The sequence below is a fragment of the Ovis aries genome, chromosome 14, assembly GCF_016772045.2.
Source record: "Ovis aries strain OAR_USU_Benz2616 breed Rambouillet chromosome 14, ARS-UI_Ramb_v3.0, whole genome shotgun sequence".
In the NCBI taxonomy this organism is placed as follows: Eukaryota; Metazoa; Chordata; class Mammalia; order Artiodactyla; family Bovidae; genus Ovis; species Ovis aries.
This window is the reverse complement of record NC_056067.1, coordinates 44641454-44665624: the sequence shown is the minus strand read 5'-3', so window position 1 is coordinate 44665624 and position 24171 is coordinate 44641454. Positions and strand designations below refer to the sequence as shown.

General features: G+C 42.1%; 1 protein-coding gene across 1 annotated transcript; it reads right to left on the bottom strand.

Annotated features, from left to right (window-relative positions):
- Window positions 1-20704: 20704 nt before the first annotated feature.
- LOC101113693 (androgen-binding protein homolog) lies at window positions 20705-22899 on the bottom strand. The gene is made up of 3 exons (XM_012190148.5): window positions 22810-22899; window positions 22129-22310; window positions 20705-20924 (listed from the first exon to the last, which is right to left on the bottom strand). The coding sequence occupies exons 1-3, from the start codon at window positions 22874-22876 to the stop codon at window positions 20823-20825; spliced, it is 351 nt and encodes a 116-aa protein (XP_012045538.2). The 5' UTR covers window positions 22877-22899; the 3' UTR covers window positions 20705-20822.
- Window positions 22900-24171: the final 1272 nt, after the last annotated feature.

Sequence of the window (24171 nt, the reverse complement as noted above, 5' to 3'; positions counted from 1 at the left end):
TCTTCCAGTCCAGTGTTTCTCATGATGTACTCTGCATAGAAGTTAAATAAGCAGGGTGACAATATACAGCCTTGAAGTACTCCTTTTCCTATTTGGAACCAGTCTGTTGTTCCATGTCCAGTTCTAACTGTTGCTTCCTGGCCTGCATACAGGTTTCTCAAGAGGCAGGTCAGGTGGTCTGGTATTCCCATCTCTTTCAGAATTTTCCACAGTTTATTGTGATCCACACAGTCAAAGGCTTTGGCATAGTCAATAAAGCAGAAATAGATGTTTTCTGGAACTCTCTTGCTTTTCCATGATCCAATGGATGTTGGCAATTTGATCTGTGGTTCCTCTGCCTTTTCTAAAACCAGCCTGAACATCTGGAAGTTCATGGTTCACATATTACTGAAGCCTGGCTTGGAGAATTTTGAGCAGTACTTTACTAGCATGTGAGATGAGTGCAATTGTGTGGTCGTTTGAGCATTCTTTTGCATTGCCTTTCTTTGGAATAAAAACTGACTTTTTCCAGTCCTGTGGCCACTGCTGAGTTTTCCAAATTTGCTGGCATATTGAGTACAGCACTTCCACAGCATCATCTTTCAGGATCTGAAATAGCTCAACTGGAATTCCATCACCTCCACTAGCTTTGTTCATAGTGATGCTTTCTAAGGCCCACTTGACTTCACATTCCAGGATGTCTGGCTCTAGATGAGTGATCACACTATCGTGATTATCTTGGTCATGAAGATCTTTTTGTGCAGTTCTTCTGTGTATTCTTGCCACCTTTTCTTAATATCTTCTGCTTCTGTTATGTCCAGACCATCTCTGTCCTTTATCGAGCCCATCTTTGCATGAAATGTTCTCTTGGTATCTCTAATTTTCTTGAGGAAATCTCTAGTCTTTCCCATTCTGTTCTTTTTCATTCTTGAGCTGAATTGCATGTATCCGTAAAACTGGAATAAGTAGATTTACTCTCCTTTTCTTGGGGCCTCTTACTTTAAAAGTTGCAACAAAGTATGAAAAATGTGTTTTACAACTCACAATACCCAACACACTATTACAATGCTTGTTGGAATTAAAGTAACGTACCAGATAAAATCATTATTTGTTCTTTTTTGCCTACATAGTAGAGTCTGATTTTCCCAATTACAAAATACTCTATATAAGTAACAATTATATAAATAAATAAAATAGAGTATCTCTGTGTTTAGCTTATTTTTATGATAGGTATAAAAACATATTAGTGTATTTCTGGATCAAATGGTACGATTATTTCTGTTTTTCTCAGTCTATTGATAGCTTGCTTTTCAAAGTATTGATACAAATTTATACCAGTTCATGATAATAAATGCATGCTCTAAAGTGACTGTACTCTTAATTGAATGGAAATAATCATTAATTTTTAATTTACTTATTTAGTATGTAAAAAATGATCCAAATATTATTATATTGTTTTGCATCTCTCTGAGCTTACTTCAGTATATTTCTTTATTTTTCCTTTCCTGTGAATTTATTCATATCTTTTCTTATTTGATTTTTATATACTTACTTTTGTTTTTTTCTTAAACTCTTCTAAAATGAGATTTCGTGGATACTTAGAATCTTGACATATGATTTGATTTTTTCCAAGTAGAAGGAGAAGACAAAGGAAGAATCAGAACCCCAGCCCCTAGGGTGAATCAAATGGAGAGAGATAGATCCAGGCAGTAATCAGTTCTTTAATTGTTCTCCACAGCTGGAAACACACAAAGAGATTCACAGAGTTGGGTAGAGAAGAGAAGGGGAGGGAGGAGATAGAGGCAACCTGGTGGAGAAAAAAGAGAGTCAAAATCTCACTGCCAAGTGAAAATGGGTACTGAAGATTGGGTTCTTAAAGGTACAAAATTGATAACAAATACCAAAAAGCAAAGATTGAAAATCTAAAGTAGAGGTTAGATTCTCAAAAACACAACATTAAAGAAACCAAAACAAACTAACAAAAATTATAAAATATATATATATGAAGTTTGCTTTAAAAATAGGGTCTTTTTTTTTTGCAGGGTAATAGTAGGTTATAAAAATGAAAATTAAAGGAGTAATAGAGGTCTTAATTTTTTTTTAATTAAAAAATGATAATAGTAAAAATATATCTAGGAATTTCTCTGGAGCTTTTGTGGACAGTGTGGGGTCAGCTCATTTTCAGATAGTTCCTTGATCCAGCTTATACTTCTCAAGATCTATAGGCCCCTTTGCTGGGAGCCAGCACGGGAGATCCCACCCATGACAAGGTCATGAGGAGAGGCCTAATGGCCAAGGCGAGTCAGGCTTCAGGGGTTCCCCCTGGGTTTTCCTGAGCATCTACCCCGAAACCAAAATCTGTCTGTTTACTGTCTGCTATACTGTACTCTTCTGACATTACCACCTTTTCTCTGGAAAGGGTTAATTCAGAGCTCCAATTAACAGTCTCCTGCATATAAAAAGAATGTCTCTCGGCTTGAAGCCCCTTTGATGGCTTTCTAACCTATCTGACTAGTCTGCTTTACAATTTGTGAATTGCTTACAGCCCCCCAACCGCGAGAGGCAGAAAGCTTAAAGCATCTTAAAGATACAGAGCCTTTTCTAAAGAGCTAAAAATTATATTGGTGATGGGTTTCACTGTTGACTCAGTGACTGCTGCCAGGCCTCCATATTCTTTATCTTTTAGGCACCTGAAGGATATTAATCAATGTAACTGGGATATAGAAAAAGGAATATAGTAGTTTTGATGTTAGCAACACTAGACTTTTGAGTTAATTACTTTTCTCTTTGTTATAAATCACTGTAATTCTTTCATTGTTATAAATTGTTGTATCCTTGCTATGTAAGAATGTAACTTTATTTAGTGCTTTCTGAGAGTGGCACCAGACTTTGGGAAGAACAACACTGTTAAGGCAAATAAGTCTTCTGGTTGACAAACCCTTATCAGAAAAGGGCCATAAAATGTTAATTGGCCTTCTGGCCAGAAGATAATGCAAATCACCTAAGACTTATGTATACAACTAGGTATGCAGAGAGAAAGCCTGGTCTCGATAAGAGTCAGGGCAGTTGACACTGCATAATTTTGTATTATCCATTGATCTCTATGTATAATCAAAAGTATAAAAAGCCTTCTGAACAATAAAGGATGGACCAGTTTCTTGGACTAGTCTCTTGAACTAGTTTCTTGGAAATCTGGCTCCCCCCATGTCTCTCTTTCTCTGTTTCTCCCTCTCCCTCCCTCTCCTTTTCTGGCTGAATTTCCATCTGGAGCAGGGAGGCTCACCATGTCTACTTACTTGCCCTGGCTTCTAAGATCTGTGAGAGAGGGACCCCAAGGTGCAGCACCCTCCAATATTCAAATGGGAGCCGGTGGCCCAATGTAGATGGTGCAAATCTCTTGTCATGAGATTTTATTAGTTCTCCACGTAAACCAAGTTATTCAGCCTCTTTTCTCCACTAAATTTTCCTACTACACTATTCTTTCCTAATCTCTCTTTTTTATTTCTAAATAAATAAGTTTTTCCTCACCTACTCCGTCTCCCCTTCAAATTACCCTGGATCCACCAGGGCAGGACCCAGCACCCCTTCCAATGTAGTCGGTGCTAACTACAGAGTTTTAATCTGTTGCACCTGTCACTTCCAAAGTGGTTCCCTCTGTTTATTTTAGCTTCTTCTGTTTATTGGTCTCTTCAGTGTCTAATTTCTGCCCTGACACAAGAAGGCGATGGCGGTCACTTTTTAAGGCTCACTTGTTCAGTCGTGCTGTGGGGAGGGAGGAACACTGCAAACAAACGTCACTGGCATGTGTGGGGAGTGCTTGCAGTGTTTCAGCCACTCTGGGTTTATCCCTGCTCACGGAGTGTGTGCTTTCATGGTCTACACTTCTCAGGCTCTAGGTTGCTCTGCTGGGAACTGTCTGAGATGGGCCCTGAGTTGCATGCACTTTCCATGTCTAAGTCGCTCAGGTTCAGGTTCTCAGGTACTCCACAAAGGTGCAGACTCAGTTGGGCCTGCGTTTTGGGCCCTGCCCAGGTCCAAGCAGCTCAGGTGACCAGGTGCTTGGTGAGCACAGTCACGCCCAGGTGGTGGATGCATCTTATCGCCTCCCCTGTCCCAGCGGCTCGCTTTTCTGGGTGTGCAACAGGCGCACCTTCTTATGTGTGTTATGTGTCTCTTCTGGGGGGCTGCTCTCTGGTTGCGACCCTCCTGGCAGATGTCAACCATCCAGAGTCCCAAGAAGTATTGGTTAGCAAAGAAGCCTGTTTGCAGTTTGGTAGAGGATGCTTCTCTGGGGCTGCAATTGCCCCTTTCCAGCTCTGGTTGCCCCCACCAGCCTGTTTCCAGTGGGGGATATGCTGGTACGCAGCTGGCTAGCTCTGCTCAGTCCTATGTCTGTGGGTGGGCCTGGCAGTGTCTTAGGTTAGGGCTTTTCACCAGATAGTTCTCTCTCTCTCTCTCTTTTTTTCCTCTGTCTCTCTCGCTCTCCCACAGTTCAGATCAGTTCAGTTCAGTCGCTCAGCAGTGTCCGACTCTTTGTGACTCCATGAATCACAGCACGCCAGGCCTCCCTGTCCATCACCAACTCCCAGAGTTCACTCAGATTCATGTCCATCGAGTCAGTGATGCCATCCAGCCATCTCATTCTCTGTTGTCCCCTTCTCCTCCTGCCCTCAATCCCTCCCAGCATCAAAATCTTTTCCAATGAGTCAACTCTTCACATGAGGTGGCCAAAGTACCGGAGTTTCAGCTTTAGCATCATTCCTTCCAAAGAAATCCCAGGGATGATCTCCTTCAGAATGGACTGGTTGGATCTCCTTGCAGTCCAAGGAACTCTCAAGAGTCTTCTCCAACACCACAGTTCAAAAGCATCAAGTCTTCGGTGCTCAGCCTTCTTCACAGTCCAACTCTCACATCCATACATGACTACTGGAAAAACATAGACTTGACTAGATGGACCTTAGTCGGCGAAGTAATGTCTCTGCTTTTGAATATACTATCTAGGTTGGTCATAACTTTTCTTCCAAGGAGTAAGCGTCTTTTAATTTCATGGCTGCAGTCACCAGCTGCAGTGATTTTGGAGCCCCCCCAAAAATAAAGTTTGACACTGTTTCCATTGTTTCCCCATCTATTTCCCATGAAGTGATGGGACCAGATGCCATGATCTTCGTTTTCTGAATGTTGAGCTTTAAGTCAACTTTTTCAGTCTCCTCTTTCACTTTTATCAAGAGGCTTTTTAGTTTCTCTTCACTTTCTGCCATAAGAGTGGTGTCATCTGCATATCTGAGGTTATTGATATTTCTCCTGGCAATCTTGATTCCAGCTTGTGTTTCTTCCAGTCCAGCGTTTCTTATGATGTACTCTGCATAGAAGTTAAATAAGCAGGGTTACAATATACAGCCTTGACGTACTCCTTTTCCTATTTAGAACCAGTCTGTTGCTCCATGTCCAGTTCTAACTGTTGCTTCCTGACCCACATACAGATTTCTCAAGAGGCAGGTCAGGTGGTCTGGTATTCCCACCTCTTTCAGAATTTTCCACAGTTTATTGTGATTCACACAGTCAAAGGCTTTGGCATAGTCAATAAAGCAGAAATACAGTCTCAGTTATATCTTACGTTAGTTCCCTCAGATTGCCCTCGGGGCATTCAGGCTCGGTCCTTACCCTAAGCAATGCAGCCCGCACCTCCCTGTCCAGCCCTTGCTTGCTAGTGGCCGATCGAACATCTAGGCTGCTTCTCCACTGGGAGTTGCCATTAGGCACGTAATCTGTGGGTTTTAATTATTTATTTTTTTAATTTTTCCTCCTGGTTATGTTGCCCTCTGAGATTCCAACACTCGCCACAGACCCGCTGGTGAGAGTGTTTCCTGGTGTTTTGAAACTTCTCTCTTTTTTAAGACTCCCTTGCTGGGATGGATCTCCATCCCTACCTCTTTGTCTCTCTTTTTATATTTTATATTTTGCCCTACCTCCATTCAAAGACAATGGGCTGCTTTTCTGTGTGCCTGATGTCCTCTGCCAGCATTCAGTCATTGTTTTCTGGAATTTGCTCAGCTTTCGCATGTTCTTTTGATGAATTTGTGGGGTAGAAGTGGTCTCCCCATCTTATTCCTCTGCCATCTTAGGACCAACCCCCTCCCCCACCCCCCAGCAGTCCATTTAAAATGAAAAACAAGGTAATGATGCTTGAATGACTGTTTGTACTAAACATTTGCTATATGTATTAACCAATGCAGTATAAAAATAAACTTTGATGATATCAAAGTAGACAATAGATAAACAAGAATATTAGACTTCCCTGGTGGTCCTGTCGGTTGGGAATCCACTTGCCCATGCACAGAACCTGGGTTTGATCCCTGTTTGGGGAAGATCCCACATGCTACAGGACAACTAAGCATGTGCACCACAACTACTGAGCCAGCGCTCTAGAGCATGGGAGCTGCAAATACTGAAGTCCACACACCCTAGAGCCTACATGCTGCAACTACTGAAGCCCGCAGATCCTAGGGTCCATCCTCTTCGAGTAGACAGCTCCCACTTGCTGAAACTAGAGAAAGCTCACATGCAGTGTAAAAACATAGCCCAGACAAAGAAAAAAAAAAAGGAAAATCAATAACCATTCAAACCATGATCTTTGAAAAAGCAAAAAAACTGATAAATCTCTATTACTTATTTGAAAAGCAGTAAGACACAAATTATCATAATAAATAAAAGAAAGGATGACTTTATAGATCTATGTAAAAAATATAATAAGAAAACATGAAGAACTAATTATGCCAATTAGTTGCATAGCTTAGATGAAGCATACACATTTCTTGAAGATAAAAATTACACAAAGTGAATCAATACAAAAGAGAATACCTGAATAGCTCTATATCTGCTAAGAAAGATAAACTTTAATTAAACCATCATGCATAGAAAATTTCAGGCCTATAGATATAGAGGTGAATTTTATCAAATATGTAAAGAAGAAATAATATCAATTCTACATAAATGCTTTAAGAAAACAGAGGACAAATGAACCTTCCCAACTATCTCTTGAGGCCAGTATTTTCTCATATATTTTCAGGAAAAAGTATTACCAGAAAACCATGGACTGATGCCATTCATAAACATATACCCACAAAAATTAACATAACATTAGCAAATAAAATCTGGACACACACAAAGAGGTGGCACATAAATACAAGTGATGTTTATCCTGGGACTGCATGTTTGGTTTAACATTCAAAGTCAATCAACGTAATTCATCATATTAACAGAATAATGGGAAAAAGTCATATGATCCCCATAACAGATGCAGAAAATATGTTTTAAAAATCAAAACATTCACCTGGGGGGTGGGGGATGGGGTGGGAGTTGGGAAGGAGGTTCAAGAGGGAGGGGACATGTGTACATCTATGGATGATTCATATTGATGTATGGCAGAAACCAACAAATATTGTAAAGTAATTATCCTCCAATTAAAATTAAATTTTTTCCAATAAAAACATTCATAATAAACTACATCAATAAACTAAGAGAAAAGCATACTTCATAACATTATGAGTTACACCTACATAATCACCTACAACTGACTGTACCTAATGGGGAAAGATTGTATGCTTTCCTCCTAAAATCGAGCAGAAGGCAAAGATGCCCATTTACATGATGAAAACATCATGGAAACACTTTACTGGCAGTTCTGACTAGCAAAGCAAAAGAATAGAGAAGAAATACAGACTGGAAAGGAAGAGGTAAAACTATACATCAAAACATGCAGGAAAAAAAATGAAAAAGTTAAAAATTCATTAAATTTTTCAGTACAATACTAATAGAAGAACAAGGATACAATCTAATAATTGGCATCAAAAATAACAAAGACTTCTGCTAACACTGCATTTAATGAACAAAGGCTGAATTGTTTTTCCTAAGATCAAGGATAAGGGAAAGGTGCCTACTCTTTCTATTTCTCTTCAGCACTGGACTGGAAGCTCTCACAAGTGGAATAAAGCAAGAAATAATGTAAACAAACTAGAGTTGGAAGGGAAAAACTCAAACTCTCTTCAGAGTAAATTATAATATACAAAGAAAAACCGAAGAAGTCTCCAAAAACACCACTAGTGCATATAAGTCTGTGTTAGTCACTTAGTCGTGTCCAACTCTTTGTGACCTCATGGACTAAAGCCTGCCTGGCTCCTCTGTTCTTGGAATTCTCCAGGCAAGAATGTTGGAGTGGGTTGCCATTTCCTTCTCTCAGGGACATATAAGTGAGGTTAGCATATTTGTAAAATACAAGTCAATATGTAAAACGTCGTGTATTCTACATAGAGACAACAAACAATCCAAAACTGAAGTAAAATGTCATTCATAATAGCACCAAAAACAAAACATTTTGACAGGGAATTAACGAAATATGTGTAAGACCTGTAAAATGGCAATTTTGCAATTTAATTTCTGAGAAAAGTAAAAGTCATAATTAAATGGAGACATGTACTAGGCTTACATATTTAAAGACTCAATAATGATAAGATTTCAATTCTATTGATCTGTAGATTCAAGGCAATCCTTGTTCACATACCAGCAGGAGGTATGTAGAAAATGAGAAACTGACTCAAAAACGTATACAGAGTAATGTCAGGAGGATAGTTTAGTAGGAGATCCCAGTCTCTAAGCCACCAATGAGAAAAACAACATAGTTCTGACACAGCTCAGGAGTCCACTTAAGAAGCTGAAGCAACACAGTAGTGTTGCAGGAAGGGGACCTCTTCCAGGGTTCAAAAGGGGGTTCTTGTCTAACACTCAGAAATAAATTGTCCAAGGAGACATACATGGCAATAAAGCAAGAGCCTTTATTGATAAGGGGTGGCAGGGTAGTAAGCAGCAGGGAAAGGGAACCCAAGAGAACTGCTCTGCCACCTGGCTTGAAGCCTTTGATTTTATGGTGATTGGATTTGTTTCCATTCCAGTCCATCTTAGTTCACTGATTCCTAGAATGTCGATGTTCACTCTTGTCATCTCCTGTTTGCCCACTTCCAATTTGCCTTGATTCATGCACCTAACATTCCAGGTTCCTATGCAAGATTGCTCTTTACAGCATCGAACCTTGCTTTTATCACCAGTCCCATCCATAACTGGGTGTTGTTTTTGCTTTGGCTCAATCCCTTCATTCTTTCTGGAGTTATTTCTCCACTGATCTCCAGTAGCATAATGGGCACCTACCGACCTGGCGAGTTCATCTTTCAGTGTCCTATCTTTTTGCCTGTTCACACTGTTCATGGGGTTCTCAAGACAAGAATACTGAAGAGGTTTGCCATTCCCTTCTCCAGTGAACCACATTCTGTCAGACCTCTCCACCATGACCTGTCCATCTTGGGTGGCCCCACACAGCATGGCTTAGTTTCATTGAGTTAGACAAGGCTGTGGTCCATGTGATCAGATTGGCTAGTTGTCTGTGAGTGTGGCTTCAGTCTGTCTGCCCTCTGATGCCCTCTCTCAGTGCCTATCACCTTACTTGGGTTTCTCTTACCTTGGACGTGGGGTATCTCTTCACGGCTGCTCAAGCAAAGCACAGCCGCTGCTCCTTACCTTGGAAGTGGGGTAACTCCTCTCAGTCGCCACCCCTGACTTTGGATGTGGGGTAGCTCTTCTTGGCCACCGCCCCTGACCTTGGACATGGGGTAGCTCCTCTCTGCTGCTCTTCTGCACCACCATCGCAGCCGCTATGGTTTTTCCAGTGATCATGTATAGATGTGAGAGTTGGACTATAAAGAAAGCTGAGCACTGAAGAATTGATGCATTTGAACTGCAGAGTTGGAGAAGACTCTTGAGAGTCCCTTGGACTGCAAGGAGATCTAACCAGTCCATCCTAAAGGAAATCAGTTCTGAATGTGCATTGGAAGGACTGATGCTGAAGCTGAAACTCCAATACTTTGGCCACCTGATGTGAAGAGCTGACTCATTTGAAAAGACCCTGATGCTGCAAAAGATTGAGGGCAAGAGGAGAAGGAGACAACAGAGAACGAGATGGTTGGATGGCATCACCGACTCAATGGACATGGGTTTGGGTGAACTCCAGGAGTTGGTGATGGACAGGGAAGCTTAGTGTGCTGCGGTTCGTGAGGTCACAAAGAGTCGGACATGACTGAGCTACTGAACTAGAACTGGAACTGGATTAGTTTCCAGGTTGTCTTTGGCCAATCATTCTGTCAGTGTGTTTCCTGTAACAGTAACACCAATTAAAATGACCTAAAGCTGTGGACGAAACCAACAGCCAGCACAACCACTGCATGAGACCAGCACTCTCAGCACAGAAGGTCTCACAGGATTTTTCGTCTCAGACTCCTGGTGCTGAGTCCCTCCACCCTCCCTAACAGGACCCATGACAGCTAGTGCCTCCCTGGAACTCAGCACAGCCATCTTACATGCAGCAAAGTTAGTCCTGGTCCTGAAGCCAGGCATATACATGCCCCCAGCTCTGACCTCAGCAACTGAACTTGTGCCTGCAATCCACCCCAGATCCTATCACAGGCCCTGTCCTTGCCACTGTGCATATACTGCTATCCTGGGCATTCACCTACAGACCCACAGCTGAGCGTGTGCACATTTCTGGCACTAGCAATCACCACTACCTGCCTTAGTCCCTCACTGCTGTACCCAGAGTCAATGCTGAGGACCACAACAGTTCTATTTCTGTATACTAAAAATGAAAGCTCCAAAAAGAAATTAAGAAAAGATAAAACACATAGGAATAGAATAAATCACAGAGGAGAAAGCCTTCTACCCTGAAAACTACAAAATACTGGTTGAAAAACATTAAAGAAGACACAGAGAAGTAGAACAACATCCCATATTCATCAACTGAAAGACTAATATTTTAAAGATATCCATACCACCCAAAGTAATAGTCAATGAAGTCCTTGTGTAAATCCCAAGAAATTCTTTACAGAACTAGAAACATGGTCACAAAAATCATATGCAACTACTAAGGACTCTGAATAGCTAAAACAACCTTGAGAAAGAAAAACAAAGCTGGAGACACCACTCCTCCTCATTTCAAAATATATTACAAAGTTGCAAGGGAGGTGGTAGGGGGTTCAGGATAGGGAACACATGTACACCCGTGGCAGATTCATGTTGATGTATGGCAAAACCAATATAATATTGTAAAGTAATTAGCCTCCAATTACATTGAAACATGTATAATATCATATATGAAAAGAATCGCTAGTCCAGGTTTGATGCATGATACTGGATGCTTGGGGCTGGTGCACTGGTATGACCAGAGGGATGGTATGGGGAGGGAGGGGGAGGAGGGAGGGGGTTCAGGATGGGGAACACATGTACACCCGTGGCAGATTCATGTTGATGTACGGCAAAACCAATACAATATTGTAAAGTAATTAACCTCCAAATAAATAAATTAATTTAAAAAATAAAACTTTAAAAAATAAATAAAATAAATAAATTTAAAATTTTTTTAAATCTAAGGAACCACAAAAAAAAACCCATATTACAAAGTTGCAGTCATTAAAATAATATGATGCTGACATGTGGACTCATAGACCAGAAGAACATAATAGAGAGCCCAGAAAACACACACACACACGCATGCAGTCAACTGATCTTTGACAAGGTTTGCAAGAATACAAAATGGAGAAAGATGGTCTTTTCCATAAATAGTGTGGGAAGCTCCAGATATGGAGAAGGAAAAGAATGAAATTTTATTCTTATCTTACACCACACACACAAAACATTTCAAAATATGTTAAACCATGAAATATATAAAATTACTAGAAGAAATTATAGGGGGAAAATGGTATGACATAGGTTTTGGTAATACTTTCTTGGTTATTAAATCCGAAGCACAGCAACGAAAAAGAAGACAAGTGGGACGATGTAAAATAAAAGGCTTCCAAATAGCAAAGGAAATCATCAACATAGTAAAAGTCCATCTATTTAATGGGAACATATTTTCAAGCCACATGTCTGATAAAGAGTTAATATTCAAAACAAACAAGGATTCCTATACAAGGCTTCTCAGGGAATGCTAGTGGTAAAGAACCTGCCTGCCAATGCAGGAAAGATAATGAGACGTGGGTTCGATAGCTGGGTCAGGAATATCCTCTGGAGGGGAGGGCATGGCAACCCACCCCACTATTCTTCTCTGGAGAACCCCATAGACAGGATAGCCAGGCACACTGCAGTCCATAGGGTTTCAAAGATTCCAACACGACTGAATCAACTTAGCTTGCAAGCACATGAACCAACATCTCCATATATAAACACAAATATCTTATTTAAAAATAAGCATTGGACCTAAACTGACAATTGTCCAAAGATAAAACTACAGCCAACAGGTATATAAAAGGTGCTCAATATCAATAATTTTCAGGGAAATACAAACCAAAACCACACTGAGATATCACTATCACTTTATACCTATTATAAAGGCCATTTAAAACAAAATACTCAAGTACTGGCATGGATATTGAGAAATTTGGAACTGAAGCCGGTACCGCCATTATAGATAACAGCATGGGGTGTCCTCAAAAGCCAAAAAATATAATTGCCATATAATCCACCAAACCTAATTCTGGGTCTTTATCTTAAAGAATTAAAATCAAGATCTCAAACAGATATTGCAATCCCAGGTTCACTGTAGAATTATTCACAAGGGCAAAGACAACAAGACAAGCCAAATATCCAACAACAGATATATACCTAAAGAAAATTTGATATATACACAAATATACATAGTGGACTGTTGTTCAGTCTTTAAAAAGAAAAAAAAATTTTTACTATATACAATAAAATGGATAAAGCTTACAGACATTATTGCATGTAAACTAAGCCAGTTACAGAAAGACAATTTCTGCACTATTCCACTCATATGAGGAAATATCTATGTTAGGTAGTTAAACCCAGGAATTCCCTGGTGGTACAGTGGTTAGGACTCTATTTCTCATTGCCGAGGGCCTGGGTTCAATCCATGGTCAGGGAACTAAGAACTCAGAGGCTACATGAGTTGACCAAAATATTTTTTTAAATCTTTGAAGTATTTTCTAAAGAAGTACTTGAATCCATAGAAACAGAAAGAAGAATGGTGGTTACTAAGTCTAACCAGGGAAGAAAAGTTTTGATGGAAAGTTTGTCTACACCCCCATCTAAAGCAAGGAGGGATGCCTCCGGTAGAAAAATGGCGCTGGTCGCTTTTTTTCTCTCTTACAGATGGGAGCTAACAATTCCAGCCTCACTCCTTTGAACTGTATCCTGAAAAACTGGGATAGATTTGATCCCCAGAGCTAAAGAAGACACATCTGATCTTCCTATGTGATACTGCATGGCCATGGTATCCACTGGAGGATGGCGAATGGTGGCCAATTGGAGGGTCTCTTAATTATAATACTGTTTTACAATAAGACTGGTTCTGTAGAAAACAAGGGAAATGGGTAGAAGTAGCATATTTGTTACCCTTTTTCTCTCTGCAAGATATGCCAGACTTATGTCCTAAGGGTATAGATTTGGGTGTGAAACCTTCAGCTCCGTCCTGTCCTCCTACTTTGCCCCCGAACCCGGGGCTCCAAACTGAGCATACTGAAAGTCTGGGAACCACTCCCCGCCCAGGAAGGGTTGCCTTGGTCTCAGTAAAAACCCAAACTGAGATTCAGACAGCCCAAGTAGAGGCCCAAACAACCCCTGTCTCAGTACAACCTCAGACTGCTCTGGTTTCAATAGAAACTCAGACAATCGAAGTAACAGAAGCTCAGACAGCAAAAACTAAGGGTGAGATACAGGATGAGATGGAGGATAGGAAATAGAGAGATAAAGAAAAGCAGGTTTCTCCAATCTATCCCTGGGATCATATGTGCAGAGCAGCCAGAGAGGCTGAGAAGAGCCACACAAGCTGTTGCCTCTTAATGAAGCACCCACCAGGAGAAATAATCAGTCTATGAGAGGTAATAAGCCTTTTTCTTATCAAGAAATACAAAGTGTCAAGGAGGAATTGGGAGACTATTTAGAGAATCCAAAAAGTACATTGAAGTCCTTATGGTACCAACTGCTTTATGATCTTACGTGGAAGGATGTGATGTATATCTTGGGACAAACGCTGACTTCTGACTCAAAAACTCGAGTTTTGGGGAAAGCTGTTGCTTATGGAGATGAATGACTTGGTAATGAATCAGTAGGGAAGAGGGAGGACAAGATAGCCACCCCCCCCCCCCCCATGGGGAATCAGGCGGTCCCAACTATAGAACCAGACTGGGATTATAACATGCCTAAAGTAAGCTAGGATCAGAGTCATTTTTCCAGATATATTCTTGAAGGACTCAGGCAAGTGCATGCTAAGACTTTATGCCAAATTGGCAAACATAGAACAGGAAGAGAAGGAAGCTCCTGGTAAATTCCTAGATAGACTGAGAGTGAAGGAAACAGACAGAACAGGCTCCATCTTGAAAGCAGGATTCCATCTTGGGACGGACTATGGACTTTGAGCTATATGCCCAGTATCTATGGAAACAACATACCAACTAGAAAACCAGACCCCTGGATGGAAGGGCCCAAGGGCTCATACCTAGACTCTCCATTGCCTAAAAGAATACCCTAATTATCTGTGTAACCAAATAGAATCATAAATTCTATTATGCTTATTGGGGTATGACCACAGGCCTATTGATTGTCCACTGTTAACTACTTAGGCTTAAGGCATATGAATCATGTGTTAAATTTGATAGTATCTTTCTTTTCCTTTGTTCAGACTAGTTTTAGGGAATTTGGGGAGGTGGGTTTGGACACCTACACTTAGGGTATATAAGGTTTTCACAAAAAGTGGTCAGGGTCCTTATCTAAGAGGAGACTCTGCCTTGGGCCTGCCAGGGTAATAAACTGCACTCCACTATCTGCATTGTCCTTCTGAGTGAGTTTGTTTCCCAGAACGCATGGCTACAAAATTTGGTGCATTCTCCTCACTTGGAGGAGACAAGTCCCATTTGGGACTACTCTGAGGCCTTGCAGCTTGAATCTTCTAGAGGGGGGAAGATGCCTTGCCCTTCTGGAGGGATTCTGCTTCTCAATGCCTGGACTTTTCACTTTAGCAGGTAGTGGATGGCAGCAGGGGAACTCAGCACTCAGGTGAGGAGGAACCCACCTGGCAGGGTGGAAGAGGGGGCCTGATCACCCCCATGGAAGGGACTAGAAGGACCCACATGAGCCTGGAATAGGCAGGTGGCTGTGATTGCTTGGTACACAGGTTGACAAGCATGTTAGGGCTTTGGAAGGAAATTTGTGAAGATCATTTAGGAGGTGGTGTCCATGCCGTCTTAGGGGAAATTATTACCAAGCAATCGCCAGGGGATTGTTAGGAGAAGAAACTTGGTCTTTGGGTGCTCGTATTCTGGCCTCCCCAAGGATGTGTCCCATCTGCTGTGAAATTCTTGACCCCCTTGGAATTGTCAGGCTAGAAGGAGGGGGATACATAACTGAGTACAAATTGGCTTTTCCTGAGACAGCCTGGGATGTGGGATATTCAACCCATCTGTGTTTTCATCTGCACCCAATCAAGCCCACCAAGCCAGAATGGACTTTAAAAGTTAAGGGAGAAACACTCTTGGACTATGTGGTGTTCTGGTTCAGTTGTGCCAACTGACAGGTGAAGACATGCCAATCCTCCTTCTCCCTCTGAGATCTGGCAGGTAAGGCTCTTCTCACCCCAATTAGGAAGGAGGTGGAATGGCAATTTAAGTTTTTCATTGAGTGGAAATATCAGAAGTACATAGGGTACCAAGAACTTTGTAGACAGAATGAAAAGGAAAAATAGAAGGTCCTAGAGGAACCTAGCAAGATGGGAGGAAATTAATCTAAGGCAACTGTATTGGAGTGCATGACTAAAAATTTAAAGAAGGGATTTGGAGGAGACTATGGGTTCAAGATGACACCTAACCACCTCCACATACTCTGTGAGGTCGAATGACCCCCTATGGGAGTAGGACGGCCACCAGAGGACATCATGAACTTAAAAATAGTGGAAGCAGTCTATACAGTAGTCACAGGAGAGCTGGGACATCCGGATCAATATCCATATATTGACTCATGGCTAGGGTTAGCTCAAGACCCTCCTCCTTGGATAAGGTTCTGTATCCAGAAGGGAAAGGGAAAAATATTAATGGCACAAAAATTGACTGATGATAAAAAATAAATTCTACAGGATTTGGATGGGGATGACCTGCCCCCTCCCCCATACTGGATGATGAAACGCCCGCCGCCCAGTGCTCCACCAGGACCGGAAGCTGCCTTAATGCCCAATCCAGGGCCAAGTGAAGTTCCTGCAGCAGCCGCTGCTCTTCTGCCAGCTCTCCCGGAGACTTAGAGCCGCCATTTTGGCAGGTTCTGATAGCAGTGATGGAGACCTCTGATCAATACCCCCAGGATTCTACCTCAGCTGGACCTCCTAGATTGTATCCACCTCTCCTGGCAAGTACTTATGGGGAGGGGGAAGAAAACATAGGAATTAGAGGCTGTGCTCCGCCAAGGAACAGGGGGAAAAAACCCCACTACAGATGCCCTTTAGAGAGCTACAGCAGCCTCTGGTTCAGGACGCGTGTGGGCACTACCATCACCCCCCTGTAGCCTATTATTCCCAGCCATTTTCCTCTATGGATATATTAAACTGGCAGAGACACACTCCACCATACTCGGGGGAGCCACAAGCCATGATTAGGCTAATGGAGACTATTTTTCAAACCCATGGCCCTACACGGGATGACATAATCTAACTACTAGTCTCCCTTTTCAGCACTGAAGAAAGACACAGGATCCTAACTGAGGCCAGAAAACGGTTAAGAGAAATGGCACCAGAGGGTACTGCAAACCTGCAGCAGTGGGCAGAACTAGCCACCCCTGGTGAGAGGCTCAACTGGGACTAACACACAAGGGGATTCCCATAAGGAAAACAGCTGATCTTTCCATAGAAACTCTTCAGGCCAGGAGGGAATGGCAGGACATATTTAGAGTGATGAAAGAAAATAACCTACAGCCCAGATTACTGTACCCAGCAAGGATCTCATTCAAATATGAAGGAGAAATCAAAAGCTTTACAGACAAGCAAAAGCTGAGAGAATTTAACACCACTAACCAGCTCTCCAACAAATGCTAAAGGATCTTCTCTAGACAGGAAACACAGAAAGGGTGTACAAACTTGAACCCAAAACAATGAAGTAAATGGCAAAGGGATCATACTTATCAATAATTACCTTAAACATAAATGGGTTGAATGCCCCAACCAAAAGACAGACTGGCTGACTGGATAAAAAAAAAACAAGACCCCTATATATGTTGTCTACAAGAGACCCACCTCAAAACAAGGGCACATACAGACTGAAAGTGAAGGGCTGGAAAAAGAAATCCCACAAATTAGAGACCAAAAGAAAGCAGGAGTAGCAATACTCATATCAGATAAAAATAGACTTTAAAACGAAGGCTGTGGAAAGAGACAAAGAAGGACACTACATAATGATCAAAGGATCAATCCAAGAAGAAGATATAACAATTATAAATATATATGCACCCAACATAGGAGCACCTCAATATGTAAGGCAAATGCTAACAAGTATGAAAGGGGAAATTAACAATAACACAATAATAGTGGGAGACTTTAATACCCCACTCATACCTATGGATAGATCAACTAAACAGAAAATCAACAAGGAAACACAAACTTTAAATGATACAATAGACCAGTTAGACTAATTGATATCTATAGGACATTTTACCCCCAAACAATGAATTTCACCTTTTCTCAAGTGCACACGGAACCTTCTCCAGGATAGATCACATCCTGGGCCGTAAATTCAAAAAACATGAAATCATTCCAAGCATCTTTTCTGACCACAATGTAGTAACATTAGATCTCAATTACAGGAGAAAAACTATTAAAAATCCCAACATATGGAGGCTGAACAACAGGCTGCTGAATAACTGACAAATCACAGAAGAAATAAAAAAAGAAATCAGAATATTCATGGAAAAGAATGAAAATGAAAACACAAGAATCCAAAATTTATGGGACACTGTGAAAGCAATGCTAAGGGGGAGGTTCATAGCAATACAGGCTTACCTCAAGAAACAAGAAAAAAGTCAAATAAATAACCTAACTCTACACGTACACCAATTAGAAAAGGAAGAAATGAAGAACCTCAGGGTTAGTAGAAGGAAAGAAATCTTAAAAATTAGGGCAGAAATAAATGCAAAAATATCAAAAAAAAGACCATAGCAAAAATCAACAAAGCTGGTTCTTCGCGAAGATAAATAAAATGGACAAACCAATGGCCAGACTCATCAAGAAACAAAGGGAGAAGAATCAAATCAACAAAATTAGAAATGAAAATGGAGAAATCACAACAGACAACACAGAAATACAAAGGATCATAAGAGACTACCATCAGCAACTATATGCCAATAAAATGGACGACTTGGAAGAAATGGACAAATTCTTAGAAAAGTATAACTTTCCAAAACTGAACCAGGACCAGGAAGAAATGGAAAATCTTAACAGACCCATCACAAGCACAGAAATCGAAACTGTAATCAGAAATCTTCCAGCAAACAAAAGCCCAGGACCAGACGGCTTCACAGCTGAATTCTACCAAAAATTTAGAAAAGAGCTAACACCTATCCTAGTCAAACTCTTCAGAAAATTGCAGATGAAGGTAAACTTCCAAACTCATTCTAAAAAAAATAAAGAAAATTTTTTAAAAAAAGTTTTTAAGTGAGCATATATAAGAAAGAAGAGCTGCAAAGAGAATGATCTTTGATAAAGGATACCACCTGGAAGACCTAAGAAGTATCTTCCAGTAAAGCAGGAGAAAAACAAGAAACTGCAATGTCATGAAAGTTAAACTGAAAGAGTGGGGAGGGGGTGGAGAAGAAATGAGCTGTGACAAATGAATAATCAAACATAGGATTATGGCAATTAAATCATTATTCCACATACACCCACAGGAAAAGGCTCTGCAGATACATCTAGATTGTTTTAATGTTAACTCATTTTTCTTAACACCATTTTTAAAAATACCCATTTCTTCTTCAAGATTCAATAAACTGTTATTAGTATATCTTAAACTAACTTTGACTCTATGTATGGGTTTTCTCTTCTCTCAGTATGACCATGTATCTATTCTCCACTAAAACTTGACAATTTATGGAGACTTTTATTTCTGTTGCAAAAATGTGGTGAGAACAATCCCCTGGATAGTTTCAATTTATCTCAATTTTTTGGTTGACTTCAAACATTTAGTTTCTGGGGGTAAACATTAAGTAAATCTTCATGAGAACAAAGGTTAATTTAGATGGATTTGGGAAGGGTTGACATTGCTATGATGTCAGTTTATCTCAAACAAGGATAAAATTTAGCCCTTAATCTGTTCAATCTGTATCTTGTACATTTCAACAAAATTTTAGACTTCTTTAGTATGACTTGAGGCCTTCCCTTGTGGATCATATAAGGTAAAGAATCTCCCTGCAATGCAGGAGACCTGGGTTCGATCCCTGGGTTGGGAAGATCCCCCAGATAAGGGAACAGCTACCCATTCCAGTATTCTTGTCTGGAGAATTCCATGGACAGAGGAGCCTGGCAGGCTACATGGGGTTGGAACGAGTCAGATACAACTGCTCGATTTTCACTTTCACTTTCACAGTATGACCTTAACACTTATTACTAACTCCAGCAGAGTGTCCAGCACTTGGTAGATGTAAATCAAGGTGTAGGAAGAGCAAACAGTGAATTTAAATGCCTAACTTAGGCAGTGGGTCAAAGAAGATCCAAGACTCAAGGCCCTGGCTACTTAGCATCAAGTCCCAAGTTCAGCTCCTGGTATGTGACCTTAGTACATCTGCCTGGCCAGAAGGTAGAGAGATTTTTATCAGTTATACCACTCTTTCTGTGGGTCATACTGAGAGTAGCCTGACAATGACCTAGACCCTTAAGAAACTGGAATAAAACCTAATCCCATCCTGGTAGCTTCACAAATCTCCTATTGTAATGCAACTATCTATTTCATGCCTTTACAAGTAGGCTGGAGGGTTCAGGACACGTGCCCCATATGGCACATCCTTAAATTCACACTTCATAGCATGAGCTGCTTCCACAGAAACAACATTCTCACTGAGGTAGTTTCTTCTATACACTTCCTTCTTCCTGGTCCAACACTTCATGGAGGTCCTGGTCCCCATGGCAGCACCAAGAACAGCAGTGCCACTTAGTGTCCCTGAAGAAATCTCGGGCTAGAAGTAGAAAATGGCAAATGCCACTAGGAGGAAGAGGGGACCTGTGATGACCCTCTCAGGTCATCTCAGGAGTTGCCATTCAATAACCAGAGGGATATTTAAAGGACTAGACGTTCTGCCACTGTGCTGAAGGCCAGAGTAGGAGATATGCCATCTGTGTCCACAAACAACAATTTTATCCTCAAAAGCTATTGGCTATAATCTTGTTATAAACTATGTTACTGGCTTAATCTTGACACACAATCCCCATTTAACAGATGACAAAATGACTTGAAAAAGTTAAACAGACTTGCCCACGTTTCTACAGCTTGCCAGGGTCAGGGCCCGGGTTTACCATCATTCGGTCTGACTCTGGTCCTCATGCTCTCAATGACCACATGTGTCACTTCTCACCATCTCCCGAGACCTCCTGCCTCACATCCTCCCCAGAGCACACACACACATGGCACACTGAGCAATACTGCAGTGATTTTATTAGAGTAAGCCTCATAGACACCACATCAGGTGGGACAGGTATCTGGATCCCAGCCTCAGTTGAGGAGAACAGGGCAGGAAGCTTGAGTGCACGCTGGCATCCCTGGGAAAGATCATCTCACCAAAGACGTCACACTGAGAAGTAATCCTGAAACAGCGTTCAACACTGTGGACACTCTATAGCCAGAGCAATCCTCATTTAAAATGATGGAACTCTGGGAGGGAATAGGAGGAGAAAAGACAGGACCTGAGCCCACAGCCAGGCTATCCTGTCTCCCCAGGATCACCTCACCCTCAGGGATTAAGCCCCATCCCCAGCAAGAACCTCTGCCCACAGACCCATCACTGGACAAGGGGCTGCCAGCAGGCACCAGGGGGAGGATGGCTCCCTAACAGCCCAAACACAGGTGTCAGGAGGAAGACAGAGTCACCAACCATGCTAGGGAGGGGAGAAGATGACAAGGGTCAGCAGGGCACAGCCAGGACTAGTCCTGAGGGAGGAGCAAGGCGCTGGAGCCTGGGTTTGGGTCACATCTCTTGCACCTGAGCCTCTTCTGTCAGGTGGGCTGGGTGGACGGAATGTGCATGCAGGTGTCGTAAACAAACCCATGTGCTCTGTGTGCTCCTATTAGTGCATGAAACTCTGCAAAAAACCTCTCATTTTGAACAATCAACAATTTGAGGAAAATATGTTGAGAAAGACTATTCACAATCTCCAGTATTACTTAACAAGAACAAAAAAGGAAAGATGGTTCTTTGGGAAATACACTGCTTGCTCAGGTGAGCAGTCACAGATACCTAGAATCCTCCTCAGGAGCTTCAGGCACCAAAACACCACAGTGGAAATTCTGGCTTGTAGACACGGAGACCATGCGGGTGGAAATGGGGCTCTGAGCCAGAGCAATGGCCATCAGAGTGGGAACAAGAAGTGACAAGACCACAGGCCAGAAACTTCACAAAGCCAGGGAGTCTCATGCTGGAAAGAGACTCTAAAGCCAGGGGCTCCTTTTCAGTATTCCTAAAGTAGAGCAGACAAGACTCTTACATATGTGTGAGCTGAATGCTTCCTTTCCTGCCAAACATTAAAATTCTATTCCTCCAATACTAGCTCCTCTCACTGAGGGAAAAAACTCATATGACTCAAGACACTTGGCCTACTGCGTTGACATTACAACCCTATTCTGTGTGTGAGTTGACTGGCATGATGCAGGCATATTCAGTAACAAGAGGCTGGATGTGCAGGAGGACTGCAGTTACATATTACAGGTGTTGCAGGGTGAGGCAAAGGGTTCATGTGTTTCTTTGTTTATAGCTCTTGTCTGTCACATATCCCATGACTGCGTGATCTATTCCCATGTGACATACTGCACTATGCATGTGAGTGGCAGGGCAGGGTAAGGGATGGAAAGAGTCAATTACCACAAGTTTTATAATGAAAAGCTTGGCACGAAATCCATTCTCATTGAAGCAATCCTGGAGTTTTCTGATAGCTTCCTTTTCCTCATCAGTAGCATCAACCAAATCGAATGTTGAGTTCAACAATGTTTTGCTTCCAATAAAAATCGTACCAACCGCTCCATAAAACACAGGGCAGGCTTCCGCTGAAAGCACAGACAGAAAGCATCTTATCAAGAGGATTACCAGAGTAGGAGGTTCCTGTTTCTCACCACTTGATAGAACTCACATTCAAAGCTTCCAGACTCACCTCCCACAGAGACCCGCCCTCTCCCAGGACTGCTTACATTCCAGACAGAAAACCACCCAGCAGAAGGGAGCAGTAAGAGGGGATAGGCCTGGAGACCCTTCTGCCCTTGACCACCGCCCCAGGCATACCAGCCTGCTTCCTCCCTTCCAATGAGCACCACTACCCCCAACTAACCATCCCCCAGTGTGTGCATAGCTAATGACCCTTCCAACTCCACACCACTCCTTCCATTCAAAGGCTGAAAGCCTCAGGGAGTTTGTGCAGGATTCCTGGGCACTGATCAGACAGCTGCCCTCAGAATCTGCCCCTAGAAGTGGTGTGGACAGGACTGGGAAGGATGCAGTGAGACGGCACTGAGCAAGGATCAGGAGGGCCATCTGGACCCTCCTTCCTACCCTCATGCGTCTCAAAGGTCAGCTCTCTGGTCACCAGCAAGGCCAGCACAAGCAGTGCTCCCTTCATTGTGGTGGCAGCTGGAGTGCTCTGCTCAGGGCAGGGTTCTTGTCACTTTAAAACACCCTAGCTCCTTGGGCTCAGCCCAAACCCCTCCCAAGAGGAACACAGTCCTGTGGCCAGGCTCCTGGAACATGCGGTTCCCTTGTCCTTGGGGTGTTAACTGTGGGAAGCCCTTTCCTCTCTGAGAGCAGAGCTTCTGGAGAACATGCGGGGGTATCTTTGCCAAAGATCAAGTGGAGCGGATGAAACCATGTACAAGCCCCTGTGACCTTGTCTTTTGAAGTAAAATGCTGACTCAAGAGTGAATGACTGGGAAATGTGAAGATGTAGAAACAAAGAATAGCTATTGGGCTGGGGAACTGGTAACAATTTAGACTATAATTCTGCAACATAACAGAATCACCAAACTCCAAGTTTCCTAGAACATATAATGGCCTGACACATATTCCTAAGTTGTTTTTACAGAAAATAGAACCCCCTACAGATGAAATCTGCTGACCACAAGAACATTGACCGTAAACTGGCTGAAACCAAAAGGTTGATGATGCTTAAAAATTCACCTTGATGCCAACCCATCCAAGAACTGTTCACCAGCTGATCATGCCCTGCCCCTTAAACACTATAAAACTCCTCACTACCTGCCCCAAGGTGGTTCACGTGGTTTTCAGGACATTAGCCCACTGTGTTCACATTTGCCTGGCAAAGCAATAAAAGCTACTCTTTCCTACTTCATTCAAAATGCTGTTTGTGTTTCCATTCGGCACCAGAGAACAGAGGCTGTGATTACAGCAACACTGACATTTCTAAGTGACTCCATTTGGAGCCAAGTGCTCTGTTGTCCCAGCCCCAACGATCACCTGTTTTCCTGATCAACCTTCCCCCAACCTATCCTGGTTCGAAGGGCAGCATTCTCCCAAACTGAGCAGACAGAATCACAAAAGAGCCAAGGACAGGTCTACACCACTGTCAGGCAGGAAAAAAGGTCATCCAGAATCCTTCCTTTTTCCCCAAGGTTAAGTCCTGGAGATAAGAATGCACATAAAATTGTGCATTGGGGCCTTGCTGAAGGGGCCTTAGTGAAGCCCTCGAATATCTTAACATCTTCAGTCTCTAGACTGGGCCCCAAGCAATGGTGGACAACCAACCTTGGCTCCAAAATATTCCCAACAAGGAACTCATAGGACTTACAGCCATGTAGGTTTTCACTGGGCTTCTAATTCTGTTAATTTCACATCATGCTACCAGTCTTTCTCAAACCCTTAAGAGAACAAGTTCCTGGGCACATTCTTGACCCCTAGTGG

What these genes read in the sequence shown, in the direction of transcription:
- LOC101113693 (XM_012190148.5), bottom strand. Translation starts at nt 22,876, where the DNA reads ATGAAGGGAGCACTGCTTGTGCTGGCCTTGCTGGTGACCAGAGAGCTG. An exon ending in GACCTTTGAGACGCATGAGG is followed by an intron (nt 22,311 to 22,809) that starts GTAGGAAGGAGG and finishes CTGTGCTTTCAG; the next exon opens with CGGAAGCCTGCCCTGTGTTT. An exon ending in TTTTCATTATAAAACTTGTG is followed by an intron (nt 20,925 to 22,128) that starts GTAATTGACTCT and finishes ATTCCCTCCCAG; the next exon opens with AGTTCCATCATTTTAAATGA.